The sequence below is a fragment of the Theropithecus gelada genome, chromosome 1 (assembly GCF_003255815.1).
Source record: "Theropithecus gelada isolate Dixy chromosome 1, Tgel_1.0, whole genome shotgun sequence".
Lineage (NCBI taxonomy): Eukaryota > Metazoa > Chordata > Mammalia > Primates > Cercopithecidae > Theropithecus > Theropithecus gelada.
In genome coordinates, this window is record NC_037668.1 from 81,748,653 (window position 1) to 81,765,219 (window position 16,567).

General features: G+C 42.0%; 1 protein-coding gene across 3 annotated transcripts in view; it reads right to left on the minus strand.

Annotated features, from left to right (window-relative positions):
- The window catches only part of NDC1 (NDC1 transmembrane nucleoporin), a 68,522-nt gene extending 52,511 nt beyond the window's left edge, over positions 1–16,011 (minus strand). Inside the window, exons 1-5 of one of the 3 annotated variants that reach the window (XM_025396913.1) lie at positions 15,323–15,670; positions 12,645–12,765; positions 9,577–9,678; positions 5,076–5,130; positions 2,830–2,968 (exon numbers count right to left, since the gene is read on the minus strand). In XM_025396913.1, coding sequence (XP_025252698.1) covers positions 2,830–2,968; positions 5,076–5,130; positions 9,577–9,678; positions 12,645–12,765; positions 15,323–15,379 — 474 coding nt within the window. In that variant the 5' untranslated portion in view covers positions 15,380–15,670. Of the gene's footprint in view, positions 1–2,829; positions 2,969–5,075; positions 5,251–9,576; positions 9,679–12,644; positions 12,766–15,322 lie in introns of all 3 variants that reach the window. The other 2 variants (XM_025396904.1, XM_025396922.1) reach the window with 2 other exon arrangements.
- Positions 16,012–16,567: the final 556 nt, after the last annotated feature.

Here is a 16,567-nt window from a genome sequence, read left to right on the forward strand (position 1 = left end):
TGGTAGTGCACACCTATAGTCCCAGCTACTCGTGAGGCTGAGGCAGAAGAATCATTTGAACCCAGGAGGTGGAGGTTGCAGTGAGCCGAGATTGCGCCACTGCACTCCAGCCTGGGCAACAAGAGCAAAACTCCGTCTCAAAAAAAAAGCCTTAAATTTTCATAGTTATATGAAAAAAGTAGTTAATGAATAATGTATATAAGATAAAACCACTTATATAAACCCCACTCCACAAAATATATAATGTTATAAGTACATACATGTAAATGTACACTAAACGGTCTGGAAGAATATAAACTTTACCAGTTTAGTGTATTATCCTTAATCCCATTGGTAACAATGGTTACCAGTGGGACAGAGATTGAGACTGGCCACGGGGTGATCAAGGGAACATTCAACTTATCAATATGATATTTAAATATTTTATAATAAAAATATTATCATTCTTGGAAAGCTACCTGACAGGTAGCATCAAAAATAATGGTGATGGGCCGGGCGCGGTGGCTCAAGCCTGTAATCCCAGCACTTTGGGAGGCCGAGACGGGCGGATCACGAGGTCAGGAGATCGAGACCATCCTGGCTAACACAATGAAACCCCGTCTCTACTAAAAAATACAAAAAACTAGCCGGGCGAGGTGGCGGGCGCCTGTAGTCCCAGCTACTCGGGAGACTGAGGCAGGAGAATGGCGGCAACCCGGGAGGCGGAGCTTGCAGTGAGCTGAGATCTGGCCACTGCACTCCAGCCTGGGCGACAGAGCGAGACTCAGCCTCAAAAAAAAAAAATAAATAATGGTGATATAAACATACTCAGACTGTCTGGCAATAAATAAATAAATAAATAAATAAATAACGATGATAATGTTAATTGTTGTTATTGCTTATAAAATTCTTTAAGCTCTAAAGTTCTCTGGTCAACTTGGCTATTAATCACCACATCGCGCTCTACAGAGGGTCAGAAGGGGAATGGGTCTGACTTCTCACAGTTTCCTGACAATCCAACTTGCTTCCTTAGCAACTTAAAATGCACATGGAAAGGTCATACACCGTATGCCGCACTCCTAGAATTAATGAAAGAAGGATAAGCTATGGTGTCATCCCTCCCTCTTAGTCTTCTCGGGAGGCAAACCTATCCTGCTGGGCAAGACACTTACAAACCTGATGGGCAGGAAACTATGGTCCTGGGCATCAAGAGCCATCGTTTCCACTAGCCTTCCCAAATCTTCAGCTTCTTCATTCCACTGCCCTTCCATCGCACCACCCAGCAAAACACCTGCTCCAACTATCCCCAGGCTGGAGAACAGCACCCAACTCAGCAGACCAATACCACTATACACTCATGGCTATAAGACATGCCCCAAATACATTTTTTGACCAAATACTGAATCACCAATTGTTAAAAATCAATATTCTGCCAAAGCTGAAGCCAAAGCTATTACCATCACAGAATAAACTTTTGGGATTAAGAATAAATCTAACATTTTACCAAAAGAAATCACAAAAAAAAAAAAGTACTAAAATTTTACAAATTTTGACATTACATGGTAGAAACAATAATTTTTGCTCCAATGTCCAGTCTTCACTCTACCAGGGCATGAATGAAGGAAGTAATAGAATTGTGCAAATGAGGAGCAGCAGAAACAGGCTGGGAAGAGCCCTCACGCATCCGTGAGACATCTCAACCATCTTTCCCTCTCCTGCCAGAGGAGTGCTTCTCAGTTCCAGGAATGACTCCTATCAGATTACATTTTTAAGACCTAACTGAAAGGTAGATTATGCTCTACCACTCAAACCAGCTGAAACTGTTTTATTTATACAAACTTTGCCTTGTTCTGAAAATGGTAGGAGACAGTAAGTGACATATTCTAAAATTACTTGCACATCCCCAAACTCACAAGGTTCTTAAGTTCAAAAAGAAGCTAGCAGGCCAGCCACGATGGTTCACACCTGTAACCCCAGCACTTTGGGAGGCCAACACGGGCAGATAGCTTGAGCCCAGGAGCTTGAGACCAGCCTGGGCAACATGGAGAAACCCCGTCTCTACAAAAAAATACAAAAATTAGTCAGGCACAGTGCTGCACACCTGGAGTCCCAGATACTCGGTGGGGCTGAGGTGGGAGGACTGCTTGAGCCAGGAGGTCAACGCTGCAGTGAACCATGATCATGCCACTGCACTCCAGCCTGGGTGACAGAGTGAGACTCTGTCTCAAAAAAAAGAAAAAAAAAAAAAAAACAGCAGCTGGGCGTGGTGGCTCATGCCTATAATCCCAGCACTTTGGGAGGCCGAGGTAGGTGGATTACTTGAGGTAAGGAGTTGAAGACCAGCCTGGCCAATATGGTGAAACCCTGTCTCTACTAAAAATACAAAAATTAACTGGGCATGGTGGCATGTGGGGGCTGAGGCAGGAGAACTGCTTGAACCTGGGAGGCGGAGGTTGTAGTGAGTCGAGATTGCCCCACTGCACTCCAGGCTGGGTGAAGGCAAGACTCTGTCTCAAAAAAAAAAAAAAAAAAAAAGAAGCTACAGATTACTATGTATGAACGTCATCAAACCCTGGTGGGTCACAGCAAGTGCCACTACCTAGCAGGAAGAGAAACAGTGTAGCAAAGAGGTATTCTGAGAATGGCAAAAGGTAGCTACAACTCTCAAAAACATGCTGAAGTCTCATGAAGACAAATATCTTCTCTCTAAATGGCATTTTGAGGATTTCAGTTCTAAGTTTTGGTTACCAAATATTGAATGAATCAGATAAATCCAGTTATATACATAAGCACCAAGGCAATTTTACCTCAGCCAAATTTTGACATAAAGCAATGCTCAAGTGATCTTACCTGTATAATGGGAAATGGAAGATAGTTCATGTTGTTAACAAAATACAAGAGGCTATAGCTATAGCCCATGAATGCTCCAGCCAGTAGGAAAAAAAGATGATATTCATTCAAGCAGGTTTGCGCAGCAGGGCTACCAAAGCTGAAGGGAAAAAATTAAGTTATTAATTCAACAGTCAGGGACATATATCACTGTTTTAGGCTCAATGTTTACCGAAGGCAAAGCTTAATTACTTTAATGACTTAAGACTTAGGAAATGTCCCAAATTCTAACAAGATGGCTCGTTTTCGGTAAGTGTGAACAAAATTAACAAAACCTTTTTTCCTGAATCATGAAACTCTGATCTTTAATTAATTCTACCTCTATTCCCCTGGAAATCTGATATGATTAGAATATCTACTATAATAATAAACAGTGTTGCTTACAAGCTGGTAAACTGTGTCCGGGCTGAGAGCAACTATAAATGAGTTACACATACCTGATAGAGATGCCATAACATTGGGTTTGTGTTATCTCTTTAAAACTGAGTATTCCCTCATGGGGATCCTGGATGCTGTGCCCAAAAAACTGCTACAAGAGATACTACTGGATTTTGTGGGGCACAAGGTCTTTAAAGCAGAGAGTCCCATACATGTCTGATACTGATTTTTTTTCCTCCTTGTACCTGAGTTGTATCCACAGACAAGACTGCAGCTCCCACGTGGCTATGGGACTTATCATCTCTTTGAACTGCCTGAAGGACTCCTGCTGAAGAGGAACTCCTGATGCTTCCCAAATCTAAGAGGATCCCCCTGCTGGACACTGCTGTTAGCCCCCTCCCCTATTATTTTACAATAGCTTTCATTATAAGCATAAGATCTATTTGGTAAACAACAAGCTCTCAAACTCCTTTCTAAAAAAAAAGAACTCCTTTGCGAGTTTTTTGAGAATCTCTATGATCTATCAGATATCTGGGGGTATACAGAGACAACATCATAATTCAGTAGAACGCCATTTTTAACAGACGCACACACGTTGTAGGCCTGCCCCACCATCTAACTCCAGGAGAGGTAAGACTCAAGGTTAACTGTTATCTGAACTCCGAGTTACAAAATGATGAAGAAAGATTCGTTTTGTTAAAGATTCTGACTGTGAAATCATCAGGAAATGTATTTGTAATAGGCACTATAATGTCTTCAACAACTTGTAGCTTACGGTTGCCTTCTGCTCCCTGGAACTTCACTGCCACCTCCATTAGGAAGAGAAGTGCAAAAAAGAATTCAAGACTCATCCATGGTGAGCAGTTGGGATTTCCTTTTTCATAGCAATCCTGTACTCACAGTCTTTTATCATTTAATGTTTATCAACAGGACAGGTTTCACCAAGAAAGCTTATGAGGTTAAGGGGGGAAAAAACTACCTGCCTTATATAATAGTAGCTGGAGGCAAAAAGAAAATCAAGTATTCAGTAGTAATATGTAACACTGTTTTAAAGTCAGTGGAAAACAGAGAATTTAAGATCACTCCAATCATCTTTGTTTAAAAAAAAAAACAAAAACAAAAACAAGGTCTCACTACACTGCCCAGGCTGGAGTGCAGGAGCTATTCACAGGCATAATCACAGGGCACTGCAGCCTCCAATTCCTGAACTCAAGGGATCCTCCTGCCTCCGCCTGCCAAGCAGTGGGACTACAGGCGCATGCCACCACTCCTGGCTCCCAGTAATCTTTTCTAATTTTTAAAGTCAGAATATCAACTTGCAATTAGTATCAATGCCATGTGTTCAAGAACTATAGGAGTTTCAAAATTATAAAAGCGCTCTATAAAAGGCAGTTACAATTTCTTAAAATTTTTTCTTCATTCTTTCCATACTACCCTTCCTTCAAACTCCAACCAAATGCTACCTCCTCCAAGAACATGTGTGGATCCCTCGTTTTCTGAACTTCCACAGGTTTTATCTGCACATCTCACTTTCTTCGTCCTATTACATTCCTCTGCATCCATGTCTTAATTTCTCTATTGTTCTCAACTCTCAAGGAGCTTATAGTCTATGTTTGAATCACTCTCATAAATCGCATAGCACCTTGCACATAGTTTTTTTAATTGCTGAATTCAATAAACATAAAATATTAAAAACATTTGATGTATACAAAAAAGCACCTTTCACAGAAGTCTGGAAAGCAAAGATTACTCATAGGATTAACCTATATAGGTCACCTTTGGCTTAGTAATTAAACGAAGTTCCTAAGGAAAAATATATTTAATATTACCTGTTAGTACCAGTGCAGGGGACCACGAGAAAACTGTACTGGCCCTGGGTTATCACTGCAGCACACCAGGCCATCACCATTCCCATTGCAGCATGAATAAATGAGTGCATGAGTTGCTGAGGATGAATGATCTTCCCTATCAGAGCAAGTCTGGAGCAAGGAATAGAAGGCACAACTGCAAAGGAAACACATTACTGTGGCTTTATAATCTGCAGCATATGCAGTTAGAGGATCTAAACTGTCCCCTCTCATGCTGGCACAAATGCTCCAAAGGCAGAAAGAAACCCACAGTCAATGTAAAACACAAAACAGAAAAATGTAAAGTTAAAAATTCTAAGTTAAAAAAATTTGAGGAAAGCATGAATAAACAGACACAAAAAAAATCCAAAGAATCTAGAGATGAAACCTAAGGGCACCATGATGAACATTTTTCATTAAAATTTCCTAATAGTTCAAATAGTGCCTATCCTAGTATTCTCGTAAGCACCATAAAAGAGTAATGATTTTTTTTTTTCATATACGGACTACTGCAATGGTCTTGCAGTGTGGGAGAGTGACTGGGCTCAGCTCCTGAATACTGACTTTTTATTTATTTATTTATTTATTTTATCTTATTTTATTTATTTTTGAGACAGAGTTTCACTGTTGTTGCCCAGGCTGGAGTGCAGTGGCACAATCTTGGCTCACTGCAACCTCTGCCTCTCGGGTTCAAGCGATTCTCCTGCTTCAGCCTCCCAAGTAGCTGGGATTATGGGCGCCTGCCACTATGCCCGGCTAGTTTTTGTATTTTTAGTAGAGACAGGGTTTCACCATGTTGGCCAGGCTGGTCTCAAACTCCTGACCTTAGGTGATCCACCCACCTTGGCCTCCCAAAGTGTTGGGATTACAAGCATGAGCCACCATGCCTGGCCTACTTTTTAAAAAGAGCTCCTACCATCAGCATTTGAAACTGTCAATATATAGTCCACTTATGAAAAAAAAAACCATAAAGAAGGTAAATACTGACAACATAAATGCTAAGATAAATGCTTATATGGGGATTTTTAATACCCTTCAGACAATCCAAAAACATTTTCTGCAAATGAGCTAGGGAGGCAAGTATGGGTAGGACATGAGGGATGTTAACCTTTGGAAACAGCTAGCCTAGGGTTCCCTGATCTATCTATGCAGGTATTTTCCTCTTACTATACTCAAAGTAAAGAGATGGCAGGAGGTAGAAAATTAAGTATGAAGGGACAAGTTTCAGGTGCTTTACACTTTGAGGAAGAGGCTCCTATCACCTCTCCCTCCCTACCAGAAATGCCCACAAGGTCCTACTGACTGTGCAACTAACTTGTAACACTCTAAATATACCAAATCCTCTCATGTCACTAAGCCTTTTTATATGCTATACCTTCTCTCTAGAACATCATATTCCTTCTTTGTTTACTTAATTCAACTCATCCTGCAAGGCTTGGTTTAAGCATCATCTCCTCAAGTTCCCCCATGCTGGGGCAAGTGGTGCTCCTATATAAGCTCTTACCATCCAATGTACTGTAATCAAATATGCTTCATGTTTACTGTCTGTCTCTCCATTAACCACGATCCTCTGGAGAAAGATGGAACCGTATCATTTCTCTCTTCTCCTCACACAATGCATAGCACATAGTAAATGCATAAGGGATGGTTACCAAAGGAATGAGCCAAAGTGAATAGTCAGGCTTTAAGAAGGACTGGCTGGGGACCCCTCGACTGACATATTACATACAGAAGATGACCCACGCACAAGGGAGAGTATGAAAGAACACTCTGTTTAAGTGTGGCTGTAAGCCAAAGAGTTTTGAACAGGGCTTGCATGGAAAAAGCCTACCAGCCAATAGAGAGGAATTAAGAAAGCAGGCTGGGTGCAGTGGTTCACGCCTCTAATCCCAGCACTGTGGGAGGCCGAGGCAGGCAGATCACAAAGTCAAGAGTTTGAGACCAGCCTGGCCAATATGGTGAAACCCCGTCTCTACTAAAAATACAAAAAAATAGCCAGGTGTGGTGGTGGGCAACTGTAATCTCACCTACTCAGGAGGCTGAGACAGGAGAATCACTTGAACCCAGGAGGCGGAGGTGGCAGTGAGCCAAGACCACACCACTGCACTCCAGCCTGGGGAACACAGCGAGACTGCATCTCAAAAAAAAAAAAAAAAGAAAGAAAGAAAGCGAGGCCAGGCCCAGTGGCTCACGTCTGTAATCACAGTACTTTGGGAGGCCAAGGCAAGCAGATCACTTGAGGTCAGGAGTTCAAGACCAGCTTGCCCAACCCCCGTCTCTACTAAAAATACAAAAATTAGCCAGGCGTGGTGGCATACGCCTGTAATCCCAGCTACTCAGGCAGCTGAGGCAGGAGAATTGCTTGAACCTGGGAGGTGGAGGTTGCAATGAGCCAAGATCACGCCACTGCACTCCAGCCTGGGCGACAAAGCTAGACTCCGTCTTGGAGACCAAAAAAAGAAAGCAAGCAAGGGAAAAGGATAAGTACTGTAACATCCAGAGTTAGAATTTAAAAATTTACACCATATTTTACAAAGAAGTACTGAAGAGCTAAAAAGGAAAATGATGTAGGCTGGGCGCGGAGACTCACACTTGTAATCCCAACATTTTGGAAGGCCGAGGCAGGCCGATCACCTGAGGTTGGAAGTTTGAGACCTGCCTGACCAACAGAGAGAAATCTCGTCTCTACTAAAAATAGAAAAAATTAGCTGGGTGTGGTGTGCATGCCTGTAATCACAGCTACTCGGGAGGCTGAGGTAGGAGAATCGCTTGAACCCGGGAGGCAGAGGTTGCGGTGAGCCGAGATCATGCCATTGCACTTCAGCCTGGGCAACAAGAACGAAACTCTGTCTCAAAAAAAAAAAAAAAAAAAAAATCCTCCCGGTCTGAGTATTCTATGATCCCACTGCATCTGTTTTCTCTTTTAAAAAAAAAAAAAAAAAAAAAAAAAAGGCCAGGCATGGTGGCTCACACCTATAACCCCAGCACTTTGGGAGGCCGAGGCAGGCAGATCACAAGGTCAGGAGATCGAGACCATCCTGGCTCACATGGTGAAACCCCATCTCTACTAAAATACAAAAACAAAATTAGCCAGGCATGGTGGCGGGCACCTGCAGTCCCAGCTACTCGGGAGGCTGAGGCAGGAAAATGGCGTGAACCCAGGAGGCGGAGCTTGCAGTGAGCTGAGACTGCGCCACTGCACTCCAGCCTGGGAGACAGAGCAAGACTCCATCTCAAAAATAATAATAAATAAATCAATAAACAAAATATTCATATAATCAATGAAATGTAAAATCTAAAACATGTCATTATGATAAACTAAGGTTTAGACATGTTAGTGCACATTCAACATGTACATTTAAAAAAATGTTTTTAAATTTTAAAAAAAGGAAAACTGGCCAGGCGTGGTGGTTCATGCCTGTAATCCCAGCACTTGGGAGGCCGAGGAGGGCGGATCACAAGGTCAGGAGATCAAGACCATCCTGGCCAACATGGTGAAACGCCGTCTCTTCTTAAAATACAAAAATTAGCCGTGCGTGGTGGCACATGCCTGTAATTCCAGCTACTTGGGAGGCTGAGATAGGAAAATCGCTTGAACCCAGGAGGCAGAGGTTGCAGTCAGCTGAGATCGCACCACTGCACTCTACCCTGGCGACAGAGCAAGACTCTGTCTCAAAAAAAACCAAAAAAACAACAAAAAAAGGAAAATGCTAAAAAATAAGTGTCAGGAAAAGCTTTTTATTGTTATCTTTTTTTCCTTATGTGAAATCTGCCACAACTTGTATCTTAAGGGCAGACTCAAGGAATCTGAAAAGGCAGAAAGAGTATGAAGAGAAACAGAAAAATTAAAAGTTCTGGAATCCAGCAGGTGATTCTCCAAGGAAAAACAAGTTTTTTTTAATCACAGTATTATAGATTATTATATTTGAAAAAAAAAAAAAACTTAGAAATCACCTGGTCTTCCCTATAAAGGAATTCTTTTTATAATGTATCTACTAAATCACAGCTTTAATACTAGCTATGAACTATTAAAAGGTCTAAATTTTTTTATTGTTGTAAAATAACAAAATTCACAATTCAAATCATTTTAAAGTACAAAGTTCTGTGGCATAAGTACATTCATATTGTTGTACAACCATTACCACCATCCAGCTCCCAAACGTTTCTATCTCCACAACTCTACCCATTAAACAGCAATTCTCCACTCCCCTCCCCCAGGCTAGCATTCTACTTTCTTTCTCTATGAATTCGAGTACTCCAGATACCTCATATAAGTAGAATCATATTTGTCCTAAAAAGTCTAAATATATTTTAAAAACAGAAAGTAACACCCAAATAAATTTTAAGGTACAACATTCAAAGCATATGATTCTGTATACATTTTTAAAATTTTGACACAAAACACATTCACACATAAAATGTACTAAGTTTTCCCTTAAATAAATTCGGATATTTCTAAGAAGGTTAACATTTGAAAACTCACCTGCATAGAACTCCACATTGAAAATACTTATTATTATTATTACCACTGACAGCAGCAGGAGGTAAAAGATTACATAGGAACTATACAGGTCGCTGAAAGAATCTAAAACACAAGAGAGATGAATTAGTAAAGGTTATTCAGTCATGTAGTCATGTTTAGTACACTGCAATATAAAAAGAGCTTGAACCACAATTATCATTAATTTTAAAGGTCATCTTTTCTTCAAGAATTTAATTGTACACTGCTGACAGTTTCAATGAGAGATCAACTCAAGAACTAAAGTGTCGGCTGGGTATGGGGGGATCACTGAGCCAGCGAGCTCAAGACCATCCTGGGCACATGGCGAAACCCTATCTCTACAAAAATACAAAAATAGCCAGGTGTGGTGGTACACACCTGTAGTCTCCAGCTACTCGGGAGACTGAGGTGGGAAGATCACTTGAGCCTGGGAGTTTCAGGTTGCAGTGAGCAGTGATCATGCCACTGCACTCCAGCCTAGGCAACCGAGAAAGACCCTGTTTCAAAAACAAAGGGGGGGAAAAAAAAGGAGGTACAGTACGAGTTATTTGTGCCTGGCCCCAGGTACTTTAAAATTATACTAGAATTTCTTAAATGACCTAGCTAACATCAGACAAAATACTAGAATGTGCAAACATTTCCTTCTTTCCTTCCTTCTCCTTCTCTCTTTCTCTCTCTTTCTCTCTTTCTTTCTTTCTTTCTTTCTTGACAGAGTCTTGCTCTGTCGCCCAGGTTGGAGTGTAGTGACTCGATCTTGGCTCACTGCAATCTCTGCCTCCTGGGTCCTGCCTCAGCCTTCCAGTGGCTGGGATTACAGATGCCCGCCACAGCTATTTTTTGTATTTTTAGTAGAGATGGCATCTCACTATTTTGTCAAGGCTGGTCTTGGACTCCTGACCTCAAGTAATCCACCCACCCCGGCCTCCCAAAATGCTGGGATTACAGGTATGAGCCACTCAGCCACGCATATGCAAATATTTAATCACGTGAAAGAGAAGTACCATATTTAGTTATACACTAACAAAGTTTTTTCTTAAAATACAAAGAGTATTTTTCAGATCTCTTCTTCATAAATGCAATTACCTCATATAGCGAAAGTAACATTTTTGGAAATAGAATAATCCACACATCATCTAAATGAGCAGAACTAAAAAACAAAAAAATTAGGATGTCCCCATGAAATACTAATACATTCACATTTTAGAGTAGTTCAACAATTGATATTCCATCTCAAATATATATATATATTATGCCTAAAAACATGAACAAAAGAAATAAAAACAAGAACATATTTGCTAAATAGGCTAAGACTTAATAAAACCACTTATTTTTAAAAGTACGATTCATTGACCTAAATTTTTTTGTTTTTTGAGATGGAGTCTCACTCTGTCACCCAGGCTGGAGTGAAGCGGTATGATCTCAGCTAATTGCAACCTCTGCCCCCCTTCCCCCTTCAAGCAATTCTCGTGCCTCAGCCTCCCGAGTAGCTGGGACTACAGGTGCACGCTGCCACACCCAGGCTGGTCATGAACTCCTGAGCTCAGGCAATCTGCCCACCTTAGCCTCCCAAAGTGCTGGGATTATAGGGGTGAGCCACCACACCTGGCCCATGGACCTAAATTAATGAGGAATATTTACTAAGCATCCACAATTAAACTCAAGCTTCTGATGAGGAAAATGGCATAAATCAAATCCAACCTGGAGAGAAAGTGTTATGAGGATTAAAAAACCTCTGGCCATGAAATGACAAAAAGTTTTTGTCCCCAGTGCCAATTGTGAACAGTTGGTAATGGCTCTCAAATACAATATTGAGTACTCTGAGGTTGCCACCAGACAGTCATGATCAGTAAGTAAAGCAGACACAGGTAAGGTGGCTAAAGAAATATTTGCTATGCCTGTGCTGACTTATGGCTTAATTTCACCTGACCAGTGGGACCTATCAAAAACGTGATGGACATACGTCAACAAGAAACTTAACACCAATTATCTCCAAAGGTCATAGGTAAAGAGTCCAACTCCTTGAAAACTGGCATTTTCTTGTGAAAAAAAGAAATTAAAAACTCACTTCCCACTTCACAAGGCAAAAGAAAGACCAATTTTCAATCCTAAATCAGTTCCTCACTAGCTGTATATCTATGCATGGATTATTTAACCTGAATCTGTTATCCCATTTATAAAGTAGAAATAATAACCCTTAACTACACAGTTACAGGAAGGATAAGAGGTAATATACGTAAGGAGCTGGCATACAGTAAACAGGCAATAATGGGTAGTTGTTAACAGAAAACAAGTTACTTTTAATAAATTTAGTAATCTTATTTAGTCTCTAAGGAATTTAAGGCACATTTTAGGCCAGGTGCAGTGGCTCACGCCTGTAATCCCAGCACTTCAGGAGGCCAAGGCAGGTCGATTTTGTGAAGTCAGGAGCTCAAGACCAGCCTGGGCAACATGGCAAAACCCCATATCTACTAAAAATACAAAAATCAGCCAGGCATGGTGGTGCATGCTTGTAATCCCAGCCACTCAAGAGGCTGAGGCACAAGAATTGCTTGAAGATGGGAAGCAGAGGTTGCAGTGAGCCAAGACTGAGCCACTGCACTCAGCCTGGGTGACAGAGCGAGACTGTTTCAAAAAAAGAAATCAAATGCTCTTAATTTAGATGTATTTTTAAAAGAGCTACATGTCATATTTTCTACCCACAATTTCAAATCAATGACAGGAACAGTTCTCTATTTTAAAGAGACAAACAATCTCAATAAAGCTGTCCAAAGAAAAAACAAATGAAACTAAGTTTTCATTTATGGGGTCTTCTAATGATGTTTTTGTTCCTATGATCACATATAGTCTTTGACAAGCTTATTAATCTTATTACATAATAAAAAGGTGATTTATGTTATGAAGGAGACATCTTAAAATTATCTCAAAGTGAATGTTTTGATGTGTCAATATAACATAGGCAGTAATTAAAAATAAACTGCTTGAAACATAATGCAAATTTTATGTTGAGAAGTAGGTCCTATAACTTTCTCTCCAAATTGAGTATCACTTACCAGACAGCCACTGTACAGGATGAAACAAATCAATCCTGCTGAAAATTATAAACACTGTGGTGCAGAGGGGTAGAAGCAGCACTGACCAAACAATACTTGCAACTATCCTCCAGCCCAAAACCTAAAAACAAAAAGAAAAACCCTCAATCATGAAGTCAGTTAAATTATTTCAGTTATGCAAATCCTATCTTTTCATACAGGATGTTAATCACTAACTCAGATCATAATCCGTTAACTCAAATATTCACTTCTACTAATAACATTACATACCACTAAAGAATTTATAATATCAGTGAGCTGATGCTTGCATTAGTACAAAGTTAGGTGCAACATCAAATATCATACTTTGTATAAGGGGTGGTGGGCACTGATTTACAGCTGTTTTAGAGCAACTAATACTTGTCCCTCTAGGCTTAATTGATAGCTATATTAATATATAAAGGCTGTACACATTTTATGCGAACCACCTGTATACTGTATTTACAATCATCAGACATGAACCTTTACTGGGCAACTACTGCACTGTAGTATTCTATTCATGTTTGAATTGCCAGTATCTATCATATAGGAGGAAAATCTTTACTGCTGAATAATACAAGAAGATATAGAGGGGTTTTAAACATGGAAGTGACAATCAAATTCAAGTTGCTCAAGGTAAAACATGTCTTTTTACTGAAAGCTGGCTTTAAGGAAGAAGGATCAGAAGGGACAAGAACTAAACAGGAGACAAAGCAGTTAGGAGGCAGTCCACTAAAAAGTTGAGGCCGGGTGTGGTGGCTCACATCCGTATCCCAGCAATTTGGGAGAGCAGCACGGGCAGATCACTTGAGGCCAGGAGTTTGAGACCAGCCTGGTCAACATGGTAAATCCCTGTCTCTACAAAAAATTTTTTTAAAAATTAGCCAAGCATCACTCCAGCCCGGGCGACAGAGCGAGACTCTATCTAAAATAAAAAAAAGAATAAAGTTCAACTCCTGTCCCACATTCTTCTTGTTGTTGTGTTTTTGAGACAGTCTCGCTCTGTCCCCCAGGCTAGACACAATGGTGCCATCTCAGCTCACTGCAACCTCTGCCTCCTGGGTTCAAGTGATTCTCCTGCCTCAGCCACCTGAGTAGGTGGGGTTACAGGTGCCCTCCACCACACCCAACTAATCTTTTTTTTTTCAGTAGAGACGGGGTCTCAAACTCCTGACCCCAAGTGATCCTCCAGCCTCAGCCTCCCAAAGTGCTAGGATTATAGGCCTGAGCCACTGTGCCCAGTCTCCACATTCTATATAAAATTAACTCAAAACGGATTAAAGACCTACATGTAAGAGCTAAAACTATAAAACTCTTGGAAGAAAACATAGGAGTAAACCTTCATGATCTTGGATTTGGCAATGGTTTCTTAGATATGACACCAAAAGCATAAGCAACAAAAGAAAAATATAAACTGGACATCAGCAATATTTAAAACTTTTTTGCTCAAAAGACACTGCCAGCCGGGTGCGGTGGCTCACAACAGCCAAGGGTGGAAACAACCCAAATACCCACATACTGATAAATGGATAAACAAAATACGGTATGTCCATACAGTGGATTATTCAGCCACAAAAAGGAATGAAGTACTCATGCATGCTAAACATGCACCAGGCACGATGGCATGCACCTGATGTCCCATATAGTTAGGAGGCTGAGGCCGGAGGACTGGTTGAGCCCAGGATTTCAAGGCCAGCCTGGAGAAGATACCCTATCTCTATTATAAAAATAATTTTAAAAAAAATTTTAGGGGCCAGGCACGGTGGCTCAAACCTGTCATCTCAGCACTTTGGGAGGCCGAGGTGGATGACTCACTTGAGGTCAGGAGTTCAAGACCAGCCTGACCAACATGGTGAAACCCCATCTCTACTAAAAATACAAAAATTAGCTGGGCGTGGTGGTGCGTGCCTATAATTCCAGCTCCTCAGGAAGCTGAGGCAGAACTGCTTGAACCCGGGAGGCGGGGGTTGCAGTGAGTCGACATCACGCCATTGCACTCCAGTCTGGGCAACAGGGAGCGAGCCTCCGTTTAAAAAAAAAAAAAAAAGATAAGACTTAAGGACTCAAAAGTTTTTAGTTTGGAATACAGGGGAGATGGCAGTGCACTGGGATAGAAGCACTTTTCCAAAAGGGATCTTTCTTCTCTTTCTCTTTGCACTCCAGAGAAAGGATGTAGTACTGTTAATTCTACAACTTGTTAAGGAGGAAGTACTATTACCCTCAGCTCAGTCCCACTCTACCTTACAAAGAACACCTGCCCTGCTTACTGGACCCTAACCCCAGCCTCTATTAATGCCACATTTCTTTCCAATTCCGTGCATTCCTTCCCACTTCTTAACGAAAGTTATTTATTTTGCACCTACTGGAGACGGTACCCTTGCGTAAAACTCCGCCTTACTCCCTATTCCAATCTCCATTCAGTACATCCGTCCCGTTCTGACCAACTTCCTTCCACTCGGGACCCCTCTCCTACCCCGTAACCAGCTTTCACTCAGGACGCCCCACAACCCCGCAATCAGACCCCCAGGTGGTGCCTTCCACACGCGTTCTCTCCACGCTACCCTGGGACGGGCCCTCCCCCGCCCAGCGCGCACGCGCGGTCAGAGCTTCCTCGCCCGGCCCGATCCTGGCAGCGCGTGCCCAGTGCACGCCGCACTCACGCGCCACAGTATGTCCCGCGACCTGCCAGCGCAGGGCCCACTCACGGCCGTGGCCATGGAGATGGCGGCCCCCAGTCTAGGGAGTACGGGAGACAGTGAGCCCGCCCGCCACCGCAGTTCAAAGGGAGGAAAGCCCCAGGAGGACCCTGCTGGGGCTGCCTCAAACGCTGCCTGAGCGAAGCCTGGCCCAGGCCTCAACCCATCCCTGCGAGGCCTCGTCTGGACAAGCTCAACGGGCCAGGACTGCCGCGCAGACACATCCCGCAAACGGGGCTGTAACTACAGGAACCGTCCTGTGGCGTCCGAAAGGTCTCTTCGAAGCAGGGTCCAGCGGGGCGCCAGAAGCAGGTGGCGGCGCTGCATGCTGGGAACTGTAGTCTCGACGGCCCCCTGGGAGAAAATAGGAGTGTTGCATTCTGGGACTCGGAGTTCCAAAGTACAGAATGCAGGGAGTCGGGGTCTTCCTGGAGGTGCCTTGAGGCATGCTGGGAATAGTAGTCTTTTATAAAGCCGATAACAGCCACAGTATTGATTGATTGGAATTCTGCAGTTAGAAAGAGCTAGCAAAATGATTTGCCCTCATTTCTCCCTATTACTTTATCAGTCACCTAAAAGTGAAATCAAAGGATGTGGTGGTCCTCTCCACAATAGGTACGCAGTAATTTTACAGAAATTTAAAAAAAAAAAAATTCTCTAGAGATGCCTTTGGTTTCATAAAATCTGGTTTCTACTTCCAGATCTGCCACTTGCTAAATTGAATATTTTTATCTTCTCTGACCCTCCATTTCTTCAACTGTAAGATAAGGATGAAAATAAAAATATCCTGGTGATACTGTGAGGATGTAAATAATATGCTATACAAATATTATCATTAATATACTGCCGGTAAGAAAAAAGGTTTTTCAGCAACCCAAGTTTCATCTAATGAAGTCTTCTCAGTGCTTTAGACCTCAGTGAGATCCCTGGATGCATATCGCTAACACCTTTTCATGCTCAATCACATGCCACAGACAACATTCAATACTCAAGACAGAAATAGATTCAGTGATTTACTGACTAAAGAAATGCATAGGCTGGTGAGAGGAATTGAGATCGCACCTACTGCTCTGCAATGTTTGCCCACAACGGCTTCCTGAATGCTTTAAGATTATATCCTATTCACTTCCAAAACCATGTTACTATCAATCGTGTCTAAAGCACTGCAGGACAAACTGGGAATACAACTGATAGATCAAGTCTCTGCCG